We start from the raw sequence: 22,718 nt of genomic DNA, 5'->3' as shown, positions 1-22,718 counted from the left end.
CCATAATATACAATAATTTGACCCCTGAATACACAGCAATTAGCAAACAAACGCTGTTGGTTGAACCTACATTATAAGCTATTCTATATGGTCTGTGGTAACTAGGAATTGTGCAGTCTTTTTCCTCAAAATGCGATTAATTTGCCATTTTCCATCCGGCATCTCTGTTCTACCTCCCCCTGCATGCATGAAGAGAAACAGAATTTTTTTGGTTTTTTTTTTACTAAGCTTCTCTATCGGCTCACTAAGACTCCAGGTGCCACCGCTTTTATTTTTGAGTAACTCTGAAATATGTTACAAGCAGCATTTGGGACCAGATTTAGGAGGCAAACCACCCGAGCTCCTCTCTAACAAACAGAGATGTCATATTTGTGTTAAACTGGTGGCGAGTCCAGACGGTCTGGATTCATTTTGAGCGACGTGATTCATCAAAACTCTTTTCAGGATAATGAAGAAGAAGAAGAAGAAGAAGAAGAAGAAGAGGACAGAGTTCTTCCTCTGGAGCAGAAACAAACCTGTCTGCATTATCATAAAATACATGAGACTGCACCGTGACTTACTGACGTCATATTTATTCATTTATGTTAATAAATCAAACATTAGTGGGAATAAATAGGTAGGGACTATTTTCTGTGGCGGATTAATATTCATCAACATTTGGGACTTAAAACTGAAGCCATCCTAAATCTGCATGTCCTCTAATGTCCACTAGAGGCTGAAGTCCATAGACCCCATTCAGGGTCACCCCCACCATCTGATTAGGTTTAGGGCTCAGGGTCAGTGGTTGGGTTTAGGGGATAGAGTCTATTTCTGAGTTAGCTAAAGTGGAGTCAGGCAAAGATGGAGATGACCATAGACGAGACCAGTGGCCTTCAAAACTGCTCCTTAATTAACATCCTGCTCTGGAAAGTGTTCAGGTTTGTAAGAGAGGAACATGCTGCCTGTCGTTCTTTACTGCGGAGGAAGATAACAGTCGATGTGATCTGTGTCCGAGATCTTTAGAACCTCAAACGTTTCCTCCTGAATTTAACGCTGATGGTTTGACGAATGTAATGAACGAACAAACGGAAGCAGAGACGCGGCTTTGTATAAAAAATTAGACCCCTTTTTATTGTGTTCTCATATATAAAAGAAATACAAAAAAGAAACATCGACACCGGGCGAGGGTCAGAGCGGGACGGGGTTCCAGGGTTTTGGGCGAGGACGGGTCAGACAGTCTGAGGGGATCGGACAGCGACGGGATGAGGGAGGATGAAAACAGAACGCAGTGGCCCCGTCCAGATCCCTCCCTCCCTCCCTCCCTCCCCCCTCCCCTAACTCCCTCCCTCCCTCCCTCACCATCACCTCCTAGTTCAACAAACATTCATCCAAAGCAAAGAGACGTTCAGGAGGCAGAAATGATCCCACTGGTTGAGTTAAACCACAGCGGGAGGAGCCAGAGGGGGTTTTACCCTGGAAAAGAAGTGGTGACTTCATTCATTCATACACGACATTCATGGTGTTGAAAGATCAGCTCCTCCTCAGACATTTCTCTGTCCTGGTTTCCAGCTCAAAGATGTTCTCTGGAGTTCTCTGGTAAACTTCTGTTTACATTCGCTGTAAATGCACTGTGTGTTTCCTGGAGGTCGAACGAGCCGAGTGAGCGCTTCTTCCTGCCTCCTAAAACATTTACAAAATTGACATTGGAAAGCATATATATATATATATATATATCTTCAGTCTTCTTCCTCGGCTTTTGGGGGGGACACACTCATCTGAGAGCAAACAGAACAGGAACCACACCATTAAACATTGCTTCATAGTTTTCTTGATTTTTTCTTGTTTTCTTTTTGAGGCTTGAACATGATTCTCTGTGTTGCACATTATGAAACGTACAGAAGGCAGACGAGCCGAAGCCTTACGACCTCCTGCAGACGCCCCTGTGTTGGATGAGGGCGGAACCAGCGGTGGAACAGACCTGAGAAACTCTGAACTTACAGCGACGTGGTCCTGGTCTGAGTTTTGGGCAGGTGGTCATAATGTTTTGGCTCATCAGTGCATGGGCGGCTGTGCAGATTGTAGGTGGGATAAGATAAACTCAGACTACAGGAGTTCTGGGCCCTGAAACGTAGTCCAGACTCAGCTCTGGGCCGAGGTTTGATGGACCGAGCTAAACCAGATGCTAAACCAGATGACTAGCTAACATGCTACCGTCGACAGCTCCGGCCCCGAACAAAGAAAGAGCACTCATGTAATCTTGTGCTTTCATTTTTTGTCTCTACAAAGTTCTTTTCCTATAAATTCTCCTTCTTCCTCTTTCTGTTTGTTTGACACGCTGCCACCTACTGGACCGGAGTATAGATCAGTAGATTTGGTTTACATCCGACTCATCCGTGGTGTAATTGACATGAATAGAAATAGGATTATTTTACTCAAATGTGACTAAGACCTTTATCTACGTGAACCACAGAGTGAAACGGGACTTTTTTTTCTCTAATTACAGTTATTAAGACATCTCACTCCCTGTTGCACTGTTCAAAGTTCCTGCATGATGCTGTTAATAACTTATCACAATCTGCATCCGTTTCAAATTATAAGGCTCGTACCATTCACATCTTAATAATGCTCTTATTGCAAAACATCTGCAGGAACGTGTTAACGTGCATGTTCAGGTTAGCACTTGAAATTAAGCTAATGCTACAAACAAACGAAGAAGATGATAAGTTAGACACAGAACCCCCACACCCTCCAGAGCAGGGTCATGGGGATCCTCAGGGTAGATCAAAACTGTGCACAGGGTCCAGGACCCTAAAAAGGGTTGAGAACCACTGCTTTAAATCTATCCAGCAGTGAGAGTTTAGAGAGAAGAAGAAGATCTGAAATTTAACCTGACTTTGAAAAACTCCTGTAGTCTGAGTGTTTTCTGAAACAGAAACAACTGGACTCGTCGAGTTTATTGAAGACGTTTCATTGATGTCTTCATGTTTAAAAGACTGGTGGGAAAGAAGCTACGAGGATGAAACATGGTGAAGAAACCCTCCGAGTCCAGCTGCTCTCGTTTCGGCTCATTGGGTCGACCACGACCTGGACGGCTGAGAACCTTCACAGACACCGATCAGCTGTTATTAAAAAGCTGGTAACCGCAACTAAATCATCTCCCGTCCGTTCAGTTACACAAGTTGCAAAACAAAGGATGCAAGAACACGTCAGAGTGCTGCAGAGAAACGTCTCTCAGCTCCATCACCTTCACGTCCATAAAAAACATTGTCCACATTACCCACGTATCCCAGCTCAAGTGGAGGAAGACGAACCCTCTCGCTGCTAAACCTGCCTACAAACTTCTCTCTGACCGCTCGTTTTCTCACGAGACATGAAACCTGCCGACAGAAACACAGATATGAGACATTTGAGTGACCGAACCAAGCCCGCGCTTCCGGGAAGAATTTGCTAAACTCCTGCAGAAGTTTAGCTGGAGAACGTCTGGCTTCACCGGCGGAGGTTTAACTCAACCACTGGGACTGTTTGAGCCTCTTCAGGACAGCTCAGTCTTATCAGCTGCTTCAGCGTGATGGCCCCCTCCCACCTCGGAGCCGCCGGGCGCTAACAACGTCCTCCTGTTGTAGTGGTGGTGGCCCTTCATGATGCCCGAGTTGTTGTTCTCGTTGAGGATCTGCTTTTGCTTCTGCCGGTTGAGCGACTGCACCAGGCCGAGCACCACGGCGGCCAGCGAGTACTGGCCCGTGATCTTGCGCGGCTGCATGATGAGCGGGTTGGGCTGCACCCGGCCCAGCAGGAAGTGCGTTCGGATCTTGCCCTCCTGCTCGCTGATGCCCTTCACGTAGATCTCGCCGCGGTACTCGAAGGCGAAGCCGCGCTCCTTCAGGATCAGGTAGGTGTCCTCGGGCACCTGGATCTTGCCGCTCACGCCGGTGCTGTCCATGCGGCTCGCCAGGTTCACCGTCTTCCCCCAGATGTCGTACTGCGGCTTCTTGGCTCCGATCACGCCTGCCACCACTGAGCCGTGAGCCATACCTGCCACAGACACACAAGGGGATCAGCTGTTGTGATGTTTGTGCTTCCTCGCTTGTAGAGATCCAAACCCCAGAAGGTTTGGATTCTTGTTATTCTTGTTATTCTCATACTTGCATTTCTGGGGAGGTGCATAAATCGAGCTTTAGCTGCTGTTAGCCTAGCGACAGTAGCTAGTTGGTGTGCTGTGCAGCGCTGCCAGTTACCTTGAGAATGTAATCCATCTGCTTTTAACTTTGTTACTTTACTGATTACTTGATTTAAAAAAATAACTAAGTTTAAAAAAAAAGCATTTCCTCTACAACATAAACCTGCCCAACCAACTTTTTCAACTCTCTGCAACTGGTTTTACACCAAAGTCAAAGTCTTTTTTTTTCCACCCAGAAGCAAATTGTGGAGGCAAATCTGTGACCCTTCAGCCTCCAAGCTGATCCTCCAACCTTAATATTGTTGTCTTTAGCTGACACAAATAAATAATAGCGACGGTATTTCCAGCTGTTTACGTGTGTGTCACTGCGTGGAATTACAGTGAGTTGTCCTCATGCTGAAAACGTGACTTGTTTTCAGCATGAAAGCAAAAATATAAAACGGGAATAACAGTAAAGCACAGTGACTAAATAACTTTAATCTGATTCCTGGTTTGGAAATATCAACGTATGAGATTAAACGTCACTGGAAAAAAGTGGTCGGATTGGAGTTACTCAGTAGCTAAGTTTACGTTACAAAGTAATGTTTTTATTAAACTTTCTGCGCAGTACGAAGTGAAACTAGAGCCACTGTCTGGAAACACTGGATTACTATGGAAATACGTGACCCGTCGTTCATGTCTGTTTTTTTACAGTTCAGAACTGTAAAACATCATGTGGTCTTTTCGCACGTCTTATCTCTTACAGGTGAATCCATTGTTCGGGTTACGGTTGTCATGGTGACAGACTTCTCATCAGTCCAGAACATACTTTCACTTCAGGTTTGAGAGCGTAGCGCTTACCGATCCTCAGCTCGAAGTTGTTGAAGGAGTGCTTGTTGATCTCCTGGATGCTGTCTTTGAGGGCGATGGCGAAGTCTGCCAACGCACACAGGTGACCCCATTTATCCTCACATTGCTGTGGGAGTCAGAGCAGATGAGTTTGAGTCAGCTGACGTCAGGACCAGCAAGAGATGCTTCTCTCACTGACTCCTTTTCTAATGTCTTTCTAGACCTGTTGAGTATGTTTTATTTATGATATGATACAATCGATATCAGCCTCTTTAGATCAGAGTCACCATCACCACGTCACCAAGTTCATTTAGCCTGATTAACCTGCTACATGGCACAACAGATGACAGGATGTTAGCAGGGAGTGAGTAGACAGTGGTGACAGTGAAAGAAAAACAAAAAAAGCTGAAACATGGAGAGTTGGACTTGGACTGGTGGGAAGTTTTAGGTTAAATAAGAACGTCTTTAGTTGTTGTCCACCTGAAACTCACATTACTAGGGTCTGTAATGACCAGCACATGACCGCTAGCTGTGATGCTAAGAAGCTAAAAACAACTACTACTATTAGCTGGGACGTTAAGATACTAGAAGCTAGGAATGACTATAATAAATGGCTATAGCTGGAATGCTCGGAAGCTGAGAAGAAGGAAGCTAGGAAGCTAGGAAGACCTACTATTAGCTAAGAGGCTTGGAGGAGCTGCGATTAGCTAGGAAGAGCGAATATTATCTAGGAAGCTAGGAAGAGTGGATATTTGCTGGGAGGCTGTGAAGAGCAACTACTAGCTAAGAGGCTAGAAGGTTGGGAAGAGCTACTATTAGCTGAGAGGCTAGGAAGCGCTATTATTAGCCAGGAGGCTAGGAAGAGCTACTATTAGCTGGGAGGCTAGGATGAGCTACTATTAGCTGGGAGATTAGGATGAGTTCTATTAGCTGAGAGGCTAGGAAGAGCTACTACTAGCTGGGAGACTAGGAAGAGCTACTGTTAGCTAGGAACCTCGGAAGAACTACTACTATCTAGGAAGCTAGGAAAAGCGGATATTTGCTGGGAGACTAGGAAAAGCATTAGCTAAGAGGCTAGGAGGTTGGGAAGAGCTACTATTAGCTGAGAGGCAAGGAAGCGCTATTATTATCCAGGAGGTTAAGAAGAGCTACAGTTAGCCGGGAGGCTAACAGTTTCAACTTTTCTCATAAAATACTAGCTCAACATTTGTTTTTTTTAAGTCTTAACGGGACCAACAGCTAAACCCACGTCTACTGATGATTGGTTGTTTCTTTCATTAGACATTAGGCCTCAGACTGAGGTGACTCTGTGAGATCCTCCTCAGCCGTTTACTGTCACTCTCAAACGTTAACATCAGATAAATCCACGATGAGTCCGTGCTACACCTGCTACTAACCTGTTTCTCAGGGGACAGACCGGAGACGGCCATGTAGGTGCTGCCGATCGTCTTGATCTTCTCGATGTCCTGAAATCGGTCCTCACCCAGCAACTGTGAAAACACAGACACGTGAACATGTTTCACTGCTTCTCGTCTCTGTGGAGAACAGTCACTTCCTGAAAACATCCAACTCAATAATAATTTCTCTCCTCAGAAAGTCTGATTTAGAGTCAAGTTCTTTTTTTTTCCCTACAGTCATTGTGATGCATGACACATTTTTACAGTCGTGGAAAGTGTTTTTCAGATTCACAAACTTCTCATCTGCTGCTGAAGCGAAGAGCCGCCTCCTCTCTGGAGAAGAGCTCCCCGGTCTGCTTCCAGTTTCCAATGGAAAGTGTTGGAAAGTTTGTGGAGTGGCCCGAGGCTCCAGAGAGCACAGCTCTTTAAAGAGACTCTGACATTTTCTGTCAAAAAGACTTTGGGTTCAGTTTCGGAGGCTTGATCGAGGACTTGAGTCCGTCCACGGGGAAATAAAAAGACAGAATCTGAAGAACTCAGAACTCCGAGTGTTTCTGGTTGAGTCTATTAAACGTTACAGCTCAGATATCTCTTCACTGTTTCTGCAGAATGAGGTTTTTCTGTCTCTTTAGTTTCGTTTCTTATTTTTGTCAACAACAACCACCTGGGTCAATATATAACTAAGGGACTTTTTGAGTTTAACATAGGCTAAAACTGAAATAAGAAGTTATTTATAAATATATTGTAGTAACAGACGAACCCACACTACTTTATATTAAATGACTAATAAAGAGGAGGCAGGTCATGTGATCTGGATATAACTCACTTCCTGGAGAGGTGGAACGTGTTTGTGATCGGTAACTTAGCTGAAAGTGATTTCGCTTTGTTATTTTTCATATAACCTTTGATATATAGTCAAAAAAGAAATATCTCAAAAACACTATAAAACTATTTTCAATGAGCTCATTTTATTAGAAGGTGGTTGTTATTTATTTAGTTACATTTTAGTGATATCGAGTCATTCTTTATTAATAATTGATTATTTCTATAATAAATATTTATGGGTTTTTGTAAAGACATGATCACAATGAACACATTTTAACCTTTTAATAAAGATGTGTGTATGTGTGATAAACCCCATGGACTTCAGAAGTCCCTCAGTCACTAAGTGCAGTCCCCACAGCTTCCACCTGAGGGCGTGATGCTGCCCGGACGTCCCGTCTTTGCACTGATGGGCGTAACGTGTTTGACAGCCTCACCTCGTCGAAGTCAGCGATGATTTCGTTGAGGAGCCTCAGACACTCGACGCCCTGGTTGTTCATCTCAGTCTGGGAGTAGAAGTCGGCGAAACCCGGGATGGAGGCGAACATCACGCCCACGGCGTCGTACGACTGAGAGTACAGCTCCTGTCAGGACACGCAGTTCAGTCATCTGACTCCTCTGAAAGGTTAGGTATACACAGCATCAGCCAACATTAGACCACTGACGAGACGTGACAGACATTTAAACATCTGTGACAATCAATGTTCACTGGTAAACGATCTAAACCTGAACATTCATGCCCATGGGAGTTACGTAGGAACCCTCTCTGTCCTTCCTTTTCTACTACTTCTACCTGCCATTCATTCTTGCTTACTTCACTCTTTCCTCCCTCTCCCCCTCACCCTCTTTCCTTCCTTCCTTCCTTCCTTCCTTCCTTCCTTCCTCCAATACTAGGAAGGTGGTTATAATGTTATGTCTGATCTGTGTTTTTTTTTCTCCCCCAGACAAAGTTCACATCCCACACATTTTGATTTAACAAACTTTTTCCAGAGATGGTGAAGTTCGGCCTCTTTCAAACCAGCACTTTTATATTTGCTGCAGCAAAAAAGTAAAAAAAAAAAAACAAGAAAAACACAATGAATTCTTGCATTTGAACTGTACTACTCCGTCTCCACCACTGGGAGGCAATGTTGAGCCGTGAGCAGCAGGTCCCCTCATGTTAATGTCACGTGAACTCATCCAATCGAGTCGTTACATCATTATCTCCGACACCAAGTTCAACAGGTAATAACTGTTATTTTTTTTTTTTATGTCTGTTCAACTTTTAAATTACTCAATCAAATAAAAAAAAATACAGACTTTACTGTGACATTCTACGCATTAAAGCTGGAATCCATCGGAGACACATGCAGACAACTGATTCTTGTCTTAAATATATTCTATAGTTTGTGTCTGGTCCCAACAGGACTCGGGTCGCTTTGCTTCACTGAGTCTGGTTTTCCTACATTTGCAGGAGCATCACTTCAGCTCCACTGACCTGACAGAAGAACAGAAGAACAGGTGAACAGTACCGACATGATGCCGTAGAGCCTTTGAGCAAGGCACCAGAACCTTTACAGAGACATGACCTTCCTGTCAGCGATTCCACAAACGGTCCGAACCTCGTCAATCAACAGGCTGATTAATGACGGCTGAGCGGGACATAAACTGTCCTAATGGATGCGTTTTTTTAATCGTGTCCTTCTCAATTAGACGCCGGCGTGAGAGCACAGTAATATCTGCTCTCCCCTCCTGACACATTCATAATTCATCGACCTTTGTTTGTGACAGCAGGACGGACGATTCGATAACGGAGGACAGGGACAGACTGAGACCAGGCGGAGATTTGACTCCGGCTGTCGTCTCTGCTGACCAGCACCATCCGTCACGAATAAATAGAAATAATAAAACACAGGATGGATGTTTAAACGCAATCATCTCTCATCTTAATTGCCCGGAGCCCATTACAGATGTGAACCAAGTTACCAGACGTCCTTTAAACTCATTATAACTTTTTCACTCTCCCTGCAACTTTTATCTACTGTCTTCTTCTCTCCGCTAAAGTAAATTGGTCACGGTTACGTGCTCTTCGCCTCAGTCATTTATTGTGTTTGCATTTCCCCTAGAAACACACAAAAGCTAAATATCAAACCAGATATCACAAAAACAATGGTAATGTTAGCTGGGAGGCTAAGAAAGGCTACTATTAGCTGAGAGGCTAGGAGGAGCTACTGTTAGCTTTTAGGCTAGGAAGAGCTACTGTTAGCAGGGAGGCCAGGAAGAGCTACTGTTAGCTGGGAGGTTAGGAAGAGCTACTATTAGCTGAGAGGCTAGGATGAGCTACTGTTAGCTGGGAGGCTAGGTAGAGATACTGTTAGCTGGGAGGCTAGGTAGAGATACTGTTAGCTGGGAAGCTAGGAAGAGCAAATATTAGCTGGGAGGCTAGGAAGAGCTACTATTAGCTGGGAGGCTAGGAGGAGCTACTGTTAGCTGGGAGGCTAGGAAAAGCTGCTGTTAGCTGGGAGGCTAGGAAAAGCTGCTGTTAGCTGGGAGGCTAGGAAGAGCTACTGTTAGCTGGGAGGCCAGGAAGAGCTACTGTTAGCTGGGAGGTTAGGAAGAGCTACTATTAGCTGAGAGGCTAGGATGAGCTACTGTTAGCTGGGAGGCTAGGTAGAGATACTGTTAGCTGGGAGGCTAGGTAGAGATACTGTTAGCGGGGAAGCTAGGAAGAGCAAATATTAGCTGGAGGCTAGGAAGAGCTACTATTAGCTGGAGGCTAGGAGGAGCTACTGTTAGCTGGGAGGCTAGGTAGAGATACTGTTAGCTGGGAGGCTAGGTAGAGCTACTGTTAGCTGGAGGCTAGGAAGAGCTGATGTTAGCTGGGAGGCTAGGAAGAGCTACTATTAGCTGGGAGGCTAGGAGGAGCTACTGTTAGCTGGGAGGCTAGGAAGAGCTGCTGTTAGCTGGGAGGCTAGGAGGAGCTACTGTTAGCTGGGAGGCTAGGAGGAGCTACTGTTAGCTGGAGGCTAGCTGTTAGCTGGAGGCTAGGAGGAGCTACTGTTAGCTGGAGGCTAGGAGGAGCTACTGTTAGCTGGGAGGCTAGGAAGAGCTGCTGTTAGCTGGGAGGCTAGGAGGAGCTACTGTTAGCTGGGAGGCTAGGAAGAGCTGCTGTTAGCTGGGAGGCCAGGAAGAGCTACTGTTAGCTGGGAGGTTAGGAAGAGCTACTATTAGCTGAGAGGCTAGGATGAGCTACTGTTAGCTGGGAGGCTAGGTAGAGATACTGTTAGCTGGGAGGCTAGGTAGAGATACTGTTAGCTGGGAAGCTAGGAAGAGCAAATATTAGCTGGGAGGCTAGGAAGAGCTACTATTAGCTGGGAGGCTAGGAGGAGCTACTGTTAGCTGGGAGGCTAGGTAGAGATACTGTTAGCTGGGAGGCTAGGTAGAGCTACTGTTAGCTGGGAGGCTAGGAAGAGCTGATGTTAGCTGGGAGGCTAGGAAGAGCTACTATTAGCTGGGAGGCTAGGAGGAGCTACTGTTAGCTGGGAGGCTAGGAAGAGCTGCTGTTAGCTGGGAGGCTAGGAGGAGCTACTGTTAGCTGGGAGGCTAGGAGGAGCTACTGTTAGCTGGGAGGCTAGGAAGAGCTGCTGTTAGCTGGGAGGCTAGGAGGAGCTACTGTTAGCTGGGAGGCTAGGAAGAGCTGCTGTTAGCTGGGAGGCTGCGCTGAGCTTCAACGCCTCCTATCAAGATGAAAAATGAGGCTTCATCGATCTCTATGCTCAGTCAAATGTTGAACGACGCTTCCTGTTATTAATGTGAATGGAGTCACGGTGGTAAAAACGTATTTGAGGCTGCGTGAAGCTCAAGCTGCGCTGTTTGCAGAGTTGCGTGTCCACATTTTAAAGGTTTAAACGAATCCGGAGCAGCTGCATCGAAGGGGAAATAAAAGCGCAGAAGGAAACGAGACGAACAAAAAGAGAAACTCTGTGAAGTTGGACTCTCTCTGTGCACAGAGCGTCTGAGTCACCGCTGCAACCGAGAGACAAATCAATGTGTTCTCTGCTGTCGACTGACAACGTGTTATTAAAATCAAATCAAACGCACACAACCAAAAAAACCAAGAAGAAGAAGGAGGAAAAAAAGACAAAGATTTCCAGCTGAATGAACCAACCAACCAAGTCTCCCTGGAGAGTCTTTGAAAAGCAATTATGCAGAATTACTTTTCTTTGTAGGCTGGAAGAAAAGAGCGTCACAGAGTGAGAGGGTAACGAACGTGGGGGGGTAAAGATAGTGGGGGGGCAACGCTGGAGCAGGTCTGAGGGGGACGACCAGGTGGACACGTCTCAGATGGGACAGTGGTGGGAGGACTGATACAATACTCTCCCTCCTTCCCTCTTTCCTTTCCTAGTGTCTATATTATAGTGACTGAGTATCTATTTATTATAGTTACTATGGTAACGATCTGAGACCTGAAACCATCATTTTGTTCCATCTCACGTTTCTATACGACAAATAAAAAACCTTGAATCCTTCTCTCCTTCCTTACTTCCTTCCTTCTTTTCCTTCCTTCCTTCCTCTCTCTCTTTCCTTCCTTCCTTCCTCTTTCCGTCCTTCATCTTTCCTTCTTTTCATTCCCTCCTTCCATCCTTCCTCCTTCCATCCTTCTTTCCTTCCTTCCTTCCTTCTTTACCTTCCTTCATCTTTCCTTCTTTTCTCCTCCTCCTTCCTTCCTTCCTTCTCTTCTTCTTCCTTCCTTCCTCTCCTCCCTATCCTTCCTTCCTTCCTCTTCCTTCCTTCCTTCCTTCCTTCCTTCCTTCTTTCCTCCTTCCTTCCTTCCTTCCTTCCTTCCTTCCTTCCTTCCTTCCTTCCTTCCTTCCTTACGTCCTCCTTCCATCTTTCCTTCCTTCCTTCTTTCATTCCTCCTTTCCTCTCTCTTCCTCCCTTCCTCTCTTCCTTCCTTCCTCCCTCTTTCCTTCCTTCCTTCCTTCCTTCCATCATCTTTCCTTCTTTTCCTTCGCTCCCTCCCTCCTTCCCTCCTTCCTTCATCTTTCCTTCTTTTCATTCCCTCCTTCCATCCTTCCTTCCTTCCTTCTTTTCCTTCCCTCCCTCCCTCCTTCCTTCCTTCCGTCCTTCCTTCCTTCCTTCCTTCCTTCTTTTCCTTCCTTCCTTCCTTCCTTCCATCATCTTTCCTTCTTTTCCTTCGCTCCCTCCCTCCTTCCCTCCTTCCTTCATCTTTCCTTCTTTTCATTCCCTCCTTCCTTCCTTTCCTCCTTCCATCCTTCCCTCCTTCCATCCTTCCTTCTTTTCCTTCCCTCCCTCCATCTTTCCTTCCTTCCTTCTTTACCTTCCTTCCTTCCTTCCTTCCTTCCTTCCTTCCTTCCTTCCTTCCTTCCATCCTTCATCTTTCCTTCTTTTCCTTCCTTCCTTCCTTCCTTCCTTCCTTCCTTCCTTCCCTCCCTCCCTCAATCCTTCCTTCCTTCCTTCCTTCCTTCATCTTTCCTTCTTTTCCTTCCTTCCTTCCTTCCTTCCTTCATCTTTCCTTCTTTTCCTTCCTTCCTTCCTTCCTTCCTTCCTTCCTTCCTTCCTTCCTTCCTTCCTTCCGTCCTTCCCTCCCTCAATCCTTCCTTCCTTCCTTCCTTCCTTCCTTCCTTCATCTTTCCTTCTTTTCCTTCCTTCCTTCCTTCATCTTTCCTTCTTTTCCTTCCCTCCTTCCATCCTTCCTTCCTTCCTTCTTTTCCTTCCCTCCCTCCCTCCTTCCTTCCTTCCGTCCTTCCTTCCTTCCTTCTTTTCCTTCCTTCCCTCCTTCCTTCCTTCCTTCCTTCCCTCCTTCCTTCCTTCCTTCCTTCCTTCCTTCCATCATCTTTTCCTCCTTCCCTCCCTGGTTCTGGTCCAGTTGTAGGTAAAGATCCATCAGAGGCAGCTGATACATTATTCTACTGACCACATGGTGGCGCTGCTGCTGATTGACACAGACTGAGACCAGGTCTCAGTCCTGCCTGAAGATAAAAGTCTGTGAGTGGACGTTACAGCGTAGATGTGTTTGGTGCCGACCTCGTTGTCCCGGTCCTTCTCCAGGAAGTGTCGGGCCACGTGACTGGGCAGGATGTTCCTCAGCATGTTCTCGTTGTGTTCTCGCAGCTCTTTCATCTCGTTGATCTCCTCCTTGGCCTGGACTCGCCACAGAAAGTCCAGCCGGGCCGTGTACTCCAGCTGGAAACACAAAAAAACAAAGTTTGTTAGGTCTGATTCACCTTCTCTGGACGTCAGATGTTTCCAAACAGGGAACTTCCACTGTCAGGGTTAAGTCCTGTTCCTTTCTTACTCGTCTCTAACTTTGACTGCTGTAAAAACATGTCATCATCAGGCCTGTGCAATGGGTAAATGGTGCAATTTGGTAATCAACAGTAAATTTCCCAAATTTGTGAACTGTTCTGAACAAGGAAAATCAGGGTTGTAAAATGCGTTGTTATTTATTTGCATATCTGTGCATTCAGAAAATGTAGTTATAATGGGAGTCAATGGGGCAAAAACAGCCACTAACAGCAGGAGAGGGAGGTTTAATGGAAATCTGTGAATAGTATGATGTCACTAATCTTTGACACGTTTCTGATCATATTTTATATTGAAAACAAGTCATTTTGTGTTTATTTAAAAAAAAAGGCATTTAAAGAGATGAAAATGTAATATTTTATAATATTTAGTGGCTTTGATCAGGACTGAGGCTGATAAACAGGTTTAAGCAAAAATAATTTAATATTTCTACAGCAGTCAAAGTTAGTGGCTGTAAAAATGCTGCTGTACAGTGGAAGTTCTGGTCGTATTAAGAGGGAAGAGTGACCCCTGGTGGCACCAACGGGTTAAAGGAGGAGCTTGGGGTGGATGGTTGGACAGACTGTCCTACTGGTCAGAGTTGGTTTCTTCACACTTTCCCTAAACACACGTCTATGGATAAACATGGAGGAGGAGGAGGAGCTGGAGGAGGAGCAGGAGGAGGAGGAGGAGAAAGAGGAGGAGGAGGAGGAGAAAGAGGAGCTGGAGACCTTTGAGGAGCCACATGAGAGCAGCTGAGAAACATTGTGGTTATTCAACATGAGAGTTTTCTGTATTTGTTTTTATGACGCTCTCGTTTCCAGCCCTGAAGGAGCAGATTAGTTGGAGAGAAGCTCTAAATAAATTATAAACACCAGTGTTTTCTCCTCAGAAACATGCGAGTCTCTCAACAAACACACAAACACACTCATCCTACAGTGGTCACTCCTCAAACTTTGTGGACAGATTAACAAGGTCTCTGTTAGTAACTGAATTCAGGACATAATCTGTTGTTCGTATCATTGAGATGATGAAAAAGCAGAGTCACAGATCTGGAACGAGTGGCTGGATTAAAAAAATAAATAAATCTGTTAAAGCCCAGATCAATGATGTAACACAGAGAGAGGCCGATCAATCTGAGGAGCAGAAAAAATAGAAAGGATTCTAATACGCAGCACAAATTGCTTTTTTGAATGAACAATTAATTGAACAGTGATTTGAATACGTTAGAGCCCAACAAACAGCAGCAGCATTTAGTCTGAACATGCAGAAGAAACGAGGAGGAAAAAAACAAAAACAAAACCAACAAAACATCCCTGATATTGGAAATTAATTTGGAGGCCGACAGATTAGCCTCCGAGGATTCGAGCGACTCTGCAGGAAACAGCTTCATGATGAATCGCGGCATCAATTAGTCACTTAATCACATGAGCGAGTGGAAAAACTTCAATCTCATTTTCTGTCTTTTTCATTAAGGACGGCTGCAGGACGGTGGAAGAATGGGGGAGTCAGTCATTTAACCTTCACACACATACAGGAAAAGCGGTCGTAATGTTATGGCTGATGACCCATTCTCGACGCCATTCGGCTCCAATTAAAAACCTTCTCTGAATGATGCCGACTCGTTAAACTGGTTTCTCCTGGAGTCGCTGCAGCCGTTCGATGACATCAGCGACGGACGCATTCAACAGAAAAAAGCTGCGTCAAAACTGAACAAACCGAAACAAACTGAAGCCTAATCACTTCAAAATAAGAGCCCTGTCTGCAGCTCCGTAATGAAAAGCTCCATAATGTCGTTACTGCGCTGACAGGAAGCAGCAACTCAACGAGGAACGAGCTCATCTGGCTGCAGAGATTCCTTCAACATGACGCTATTATGTGAACGGCCCCGGGCTCGGCTTCCTCTGCTGGAAATATGCTTCATTCAGCAGAAAACATGTGAAGCTCTGTACAGTAGAGCTGCATCCTACATAGAGCTTCCTCTAGCCAGGTTTCCATCACAGTTCTTTGCTAAATAAAAGCCATATTTCTGAAATTTTGATGAACTACAGTTGCTCTTTGTTTTCATTTTTTTGTGAATGAGCTGTAACTCTCATAAATTCTCATCACTTTGAGGAGGACGGGCTTCAAATGAACTGGTCACATGACCCCCTGTGTCATCTCCAGTAACTGGGAAATAACAAAATAAAGTGGTTCCGTTGCACTTTTGTGATAAACTTTTATATCGACGCGTCTGAAAAAACACCTTTTTTAGAAAAGTTTTTAGAAAACCTCTCAACCTCCTCCTCCTGATCTCTGGACTAATGGCAGCCCTTCCCAACCTCCTAGCCAATAGCAGTTCTCCTAGCCTCTTAGCTAATAGCAGGTCTTCATAGCTTCCTAGCCTCTTAGCTAACAGTAGCTTTGCGTAGTCTCTCAGCTAACATCACCATTTTCTTCTGCGGTATTTGGGTTTTGCGCATTTCCAAAGGTACTGAAAACTTGACAAATGATTGATGTGGATGTTACTTAGACATGTAGCCCCCACCTAGACCAGACCAGACCCCCCCCCCCCCCCCCCCCCCCGCGGCAATGACACTCCTTTCAACATTCCCCCCACTAACAACTAACAACATTCAACAGAAGACCACAATGGAGACCAGCACAACATAGGGAGGTGGTCATAATGTTATGCCTGATCGGTGTCTACCTACTGTGTGTATTTCATTTTTCATTTTATTTATTTATTTATTTATTTATCTCCTTTAAACTGTCTGCTGCTGCAACCCTTCAAATCCCCACAGTGGGATAAATAAAGGATCATCTTATCTCATTAATTACAGTTCAAAGTATAAAAATAACAGAGTCAAAGAGAAGCACCTCCCGTCTCTAACGTTAGTTTTTAAACGTGCGTGTTTTCATTGCAGAGACGTCACAAGAACTGTTGTGATGAAAAGAGGCCGTGAAGAAGAAGAAGAAGAAGAAGAAGAAGAGTGAAGTAGTCGCCTCCGTCTTTCTGCTCTAATAGGCTCTTGTCTGAACTAATTAATGTATCAACAGCCTCCGCGTTCACACGTTCTCAACAACCAGAACCCAAACTACGCTTCGCTGTTAAGTATCGTCCAATACTGACTCCACTTCGTTCCTGTGGGAACTCTCTGCAGGTCACTCTGAGGTTTTAAAAAGTGACTTCACTCTATTTCGGTCAATAATAATTCAGAATAAAGGCAACTTATAAATTCCAACAGTTCAGTTTCAGTTCTGCTAATATATCGACCACTAGGGGCAGCGACACAAGCACAAACAAGTCGGTTCTTTTCACATTGAATAAATTGCTCCACTAATTGTTCGTCCAGTGTTAGGAAAGAGTTTGTGGAAAGAGGTTTGGGAGGTTTTTTTCTTAAGCACAGATAATTTTCCCAGTGAACCACAGACAGTAAAAAGAAGTGGACGCCATGACAGCTCCAGAGCTCCCCCTGGTGGCTGGCTGCAGTACAGGTCCCGTTAGCATTACATGTTAGCGTTACATGCTAGCATTACATGTTAGCGAATGAGACTTGGACCAAATTAAAATAATTTCATTTTCATTTTCATTTCATGTGTTTTTTGACACAATGACAACAGGAAGTGACATCATGATGATTGACAGTTTCCAGTCACTAAATGAAGTGTTTCCTTTGTAACTGGTGGAAGGAGAAGAGTGAAAAGAGACAAAGTGGAGACGCGTCGTCCATCTTTTTTTTCCTGCAGTCTTTTGGTTTCATCATCTGGACGTATCCACAGTCATAAAAACAATCTTTAAAACCTTTGTAGAATAAAATAAATGCACCAGCTCAGTTTAACGCTACATCTGAGACTAAACTTACACCTGGTCAGGTGTAAAATGGAAAGTCGTGCAGTTTTAATTGTGAATATATTTTTTTTAATCTATTTCTCGGCGTAAATTAAGTTTAGGACAGTAACCCTAGCAACCATAGCAATGTGGCAACTAAGGCCTTTGTTTTTCTTTCTTTTTCTCAGAATTTATCAGAAACAACCGGATAAGATCAAGTCAAGGTTTGTCACTATTTGACCCTTGGTGGCTTTTTTTTTTTACCTGAGAGCTTCTCTCCTCCAGCTGGTGCAGTGTTTCCTCTGAAGTGCATTAGATTAAATAACCCGTAATATAAAGAGAGTGTTGTGGAGAGAAGGGTCTGTAATGCAGCGCCTGCTGTGAGGCTGAGAAATAAAACGCTTTGGCTGCACTTTAAAATAAATCCCGACCACCCCCTCCCCGCTGACAGTCGCTCTGATGCATCTCACACCGGCAGCCTCTCCGAGCGGCGGCTGTTACGCGTCTCGTGCTGTGAAGCCGTCATTGTCTCTGCTTTTGCCAAACAAGCGCTCGAATTGACCCGGAGCAAAATCAATATGCCACTGGATGACTTCAAATACGGCTGCTGTCTACTTTCATGAGGCCACAAAAGGCCTTCAATTACGGGCCGTCTCCAACCGGCGGCGGGCTGCTGCGATCAAAGGTTGCCATAGAGAGAGCATGAAAGCAGCACAGAGTGGGTGGGAGTGGGGGGTGGGAGTGGGGGGGCACCAGTTTCCTTCAGGCCGCTGACGGTGACCGTATCTTTATAAAACTGGCTTGTATAATGTATCAGGCGTGTAAACAAAGCAGCTTATTTGTGTTTTTTTCCTTTGTGTCTGCAGAACGAAATGCTTCAAGATGCTTCAGCTAATCTTGAAAACGCGTCTGTTGAGATTTTTCCACCAAGTGCCGATACAATGAGTGTGCACGACGTTTGCTTTGAGGGTAGCTATTATTACACAGGATAAGATGTTACGATCCCCTGTGCCAAGATCTGAGGCAAAACACATTTAGGAGCTACCAGCTAGCAACCAACAAGAAGACGCCAGCTAACTCGCCAAGCTAGCAGCAGTACGCAGCGCATCACTGGCGCGTTCAAGTGGGCACCTCCCTTCACCGATGTTTCGTTAAGTTAGGCCCACAACGTCTATAGAAACCTTCACAGCTTGTAAACAATGTGATGTTTTTTGAGGGGCGGGGCTTAACTGGAGGCAAAACATCTCAAACACTGTTTAGCGTATTTCAACAGACTGTTTTGCCAAGAATGTACAAAGAAAACATATAATTAGAGAATATACTAATACACTCACTCCATGACCATGAGTCTTAAAAAGTTGACTCTGACTGATGGGACTATATTCACTGACCCCCACACTCTCACTCAGTGGACGGATGATTTGACGAAAAGAGGACACAGAGGGGACAAAGTCTGGTCTGTCTTTATCAAGTGAAGCCTCTAAAACAAAGATATTACAAGAAGTGGAACCACTGTGGAGGGTAACGTAGTAAATGCAGCTTCTGCTTGAACATCCCTGAAACATACAAATAATGTTGCGTTGGCTAGCAGTTAGCATTAGCATGTATCAAGAATCCTCCAAATAATGATCAACTTAATGTATTGAGGATACAGGACTGAACCAAGACCCACACACACACACACAAAACACAAAATCAAACTACCAGACAGTCTTACTATTTGCCCCGCACATGCAAACCAAACCACAGCCAAAAATAAAAAAAGCCAACCTTGCTTTGCGTCTGCAGAATGATTGGTTCACACGTCGCATCAGTAAAACCAGACGCTTCAACATCCTTCAGCTGATCTTGAAAACACGTCTGTTTCACGCAATAATCTGCGTCTGAGACGAGTGCGCACGGCATTTACTTTGAGAGCTATCACTCACCACACTGAGATACAAATCACATCGACGTCACAAAACCTTTTGCCTTCAAATGTCACCGTGTTCAAGTTTAAGGCCCAGAGTATCTCGTCTCTTTGTATCAGACACCGCGTCGCTCGTCGTCGTTTCAGGCTCTTGTTGCCTTGGTAACCCTCCCCGTATCCCACCCCAAAATGTTTCTGTGGTGCTGTGCCGCTTGGAGTTAATGTGAAGAGAAACTGGGTCATGCATCAAGACAACGAACCCAAGAACACATGTGGTTCTCCAAAAGAACGGTGAAAAAGGAACAGGATGGATGTTTAGGACGTCAGAGTCCTGACGTTAATCCAGTGGAAATATCGTAAAAGGACATGAAGCATCAGTCGATGAGAGGAAACCACCAACGTTTAGTTACATGGAGCTCACAGACTCACACACTGGAGACAAGGAACTTGTTTTGATGCATTTTCATGCAGAAATGTAGAAATGCATTAACTTTTAAGAGACACTGAGAGAGAGTAATGCTCATAGAGATGTTTATTGAACATTAAGGCCGAGATACAACTCGATACCGTCAGCAGCTCCTGGTCCAGCCCACAGATCTGTGATTAGTTCCCTCTCAGGGGTCTGGAACCGGCTAACGTCGTTAAAATACACCAGGAATTAAATTCAGGTTCCTGACGGTTCGCTACAGCAGCATTACCTTCTCCTGTTCAGAAAGAACACCAGCTCTGATATTAGATTTAGAAAAGGAGAGGAGGCTCTGTGGTGCCATCCAACTCCTACACTCTGGCTCCACTTGGACCCTGTGGACTGTGGCCTCGACAGCAAAAACGCAAAAGATCCACAGTCTCTCAGTCCTTGAATGATAAAAAAAAACAAAAACATGTCTACTGCTTTCTGGTCTAGACTCTAACGCTTCCTTCTGCACACTTCTACAAAGGTCCTCTCCAAAAAAAACTAAGCTGAGACAACTGGGGTTGTGAGGGTGGTTCATTTACTTTCTGGTAATTCAAGTTTGGTTCTGGATAAATAAGAGTTTGTTAGATTTCCAGTTTAAAAAAAATGCAAAAATGAAAAGTAAATTCAGATAAAAGCACCTACAGGTTTTTGTAGAGAGACTCTACCTGTTCTGAACCTGCAGTGTCCACCATGGAGACCTGCGGGGTACCATGAACCTGACAGTTTCACCATGGACCTGGACCAGTGTCACATGGAGACCGGGAATGTTCACCATGGAGCTGACCATGTCACCATGGAGACCTGACATGTTCACCATGGAACTGGACCATGTTCACCATGAGACCTGACAGTGTTCACCATGGAGACCTGGACCAGTGTCCACCATGGAGACCTGGACCAGTGTTCACCATGGAGACCTGGACCAGTGTTCACCATGGAGACCTGGACCAGTGTCCACCATGGAGACCTGGACCAGTGTTCACCATGGAGACCTGGACCAGTGTTCACCATGGAGACCTGGACCAGTGTTCACCATGGAGACCTGGACCAGAGCGACCGCAGACTGTAAATAAATATGGACGCCACGTCTTCACTTCCTCTCATTGGCCAAACTGATGCTAACTTCCTGGGGATACAGGCGGCACCATCTTGCAGCTTTGGAGCCAGTGTGGTCGGTACGGTCTGAGGGCGGAGCCACGTTATCGACGCCCCGCCCACACTTCATTTAATTAACACAACGCTCTGCTCTACCTCCACCAGCTACAAGGACATGATTATGCACTGAACTTGTTTACATAACTCTCACAATTCAACGGGATTGTTTCACGGAGCGGTTGGCATGGCAACTGTTGGTCACCATTATGTCACATCCCATTTCTATAGCTTCAAATAAGAAACTAAAAAAAATGACACTTGCATCAATTATATCAACTACCTAAAATAACAGAAATCATCCTTGAACAAAAAAAAAATTGACGTGTACTTTAGTGTTTTAGTTTGGCCCAAGTCCCGCCCACTAACACGCAGGAGGCGGAGCTTATGACCTATACTGCAGCCAGACACCAGGGGGAGCTCTACTTCACTTCACTTTCAACTGTCTATGCAAAATGCTACGCTGGTTATTTCCTGGTTCAGTTTTATTTAGTTTTTGACCTGTTTCATTTTCTTTTTTTTAAATAACCTTGACGTTAAAGTTGTCGAACTAAAAGTCAAATAACAACTATTTTCAAGTTTTCATTTCTGGTTTTAAAAGCAAATTTACAAATATACCAACAAAAAATAAATAAATAACTGACCCTAATGGAGAAGACGTCTGATCCAAGTCTATATTTTATGTTTGTTTGTATCTATAAGTATGTAACATATGAGCCAGACATAAAATGACGATGCACAATAAATAAATGAATAACGATGAGCCAGTATGTGTGTGTTATGTAGCAGACGGCTGCAGGTCGGAGCCTCAGATCAAGCCAGTAAAAACCAGACTGAACCGGAGTTTTCTACTGAAGCACGACGGGTTAAAACGCTACAGATCTGCAGCCAGACACATGCGACACGGTGCCACCTGGGTCTGAGGAGTGACCGAAGCCTGAAACCTCAGCGGGCGGAGCAGCTGCAGCTGTGCTCACAGCTGGTGGCTACATGCTGTCAGAGATCAGACGGCGCTCCTCTTCTTTCCACGGGATCTACCCTCAACCGGAGTCAGAACCCAAACACACAGCGAGCGCGATCAGAGGGAAACAAACAGCGCCACGGAAACATTAGAAAGTAAAATAATAAAACAGTGTTTGAACGCCTTCTGACCTGCAGCCGTCTGATCTTCTTCTTCTTCTTCTTCTTGGGTTATTTTTACTTCAGGTTAGCGGCTAATGCTAATTTAGACGGTTGCATAGCAACAAGAACGATGCTAGGTTCCTCCAGATCCCTCCATTATTACTGTTATTATTATCCTTCAGCACGTTGTTGACGTAGCTGGTTCCTTTAAACAGCTGATATCAGAGAGAAGTAATAATTAAATAATAATGATTAGTTCTAATGATGAGAGAGGAAAAGGAGGGACTGGATCCCACACCTGACTCCTTCTTACTCAGAGGGGGAGGTGGTCTGGTTCTCACCTGCTGCCCGTGGTAGAACACAGCCAGGAGGAACATGGCCATCAGGAGCAAAGACGTCTCTTTGGTTCCCAGGAAGTTCCTGATGGAGCGAGAAGAGAAGAAGAAGAGATAATAAGTAACTGACTCCATGAAAGAAGAGTCTTTGTTCTTCTTCTGTAGGAGGAAACACGGGGGGAAATGTTTCTGGACACACGACTCAAACATCATCACTCACGTCCTCTTTGCAGATTCTTGCACTTTTGTTCAACATTTATGTTCAAAATTAAAGATTTTGTGCAGCTTATAAACTCGTCTGATCTGGTTTCTTGTATCTGAGCCAGTGACAGTGAGACGAATTCTCAACTTAAAGAAATGAATCATCTGGTGTTTAAAATGAGTCAAAGCTCATGTTGAGGTACGGACAAATCTAAATCTTCCATCTAACAGACAAGAAACAAA

At 44.8% G+C, this 22,718-nt stretch overlaps 1 protein-coding gene across 2 annotated transcripts in view; it reads right to left on the bottom strand.

The window, feature by feature from the left end:
• Window positions 1–1,083: 1,083 nt before the first annotated feature.
• Window positions 1,084–22,718, bottom strand: part of adcy8 (adenylate cyclase 8 (brain)) — a 90,095-nt gene continuing 68,460 nt past the window's right edge. For both annotated transcript variants that reach the window (XM_047589788.1, XM_047589789.1), the window contains 6 exons: window positions 22,281–22,359; window positions 13,231–13,389; window positions 7,641–7,787; window positions 6,382–6,474; window positions 4,997–5,111; window positions 1,084–4,011 (listed from right to left, as the gene is read on the bottom strand). In XM_047589788.1, coding sequence (XP_047445744.1) covers window positions 3,512–4,011; window positions 4,997–5,111; window positions 6,382–6,474; window positions 7,641–7,787; window positions 13,231–13,389; window positions 22,281–22,359 — 1,093 coding nt within the window. In that variant the 3' untranslated portion in view covers window positions 1,084–3,511. The remainder of the gene's footprint in view (window positions 4,012–4,996; window positions 5,112–6,381; window positions 6,475–7,640; window positions 7,788–13,230; window positions 13,390–22,280; window positions 22,360–22,718) is intronic.

Source organism: Mugil cephalus, chromosome 7, assembly GCF_022458985.1.
Source record: "Mugil cephalus isolate CIBA_MC_2020 chromosome 7, CIBA_Mcephalus_1.1, whole genome shotgun sequence".
Classification (NCBI taxonomy): Eukaryota; Metazoa; Chordata; class Actinopteri; order Mugiliformes; family Mugilidae; genus Mugil; species Mugil cephalus.
The sequence above is the reverse complement of the archived record's forward strand: the minus strand, read 5'-3'. Positions and strand labels throughout refer to the sequence as shown.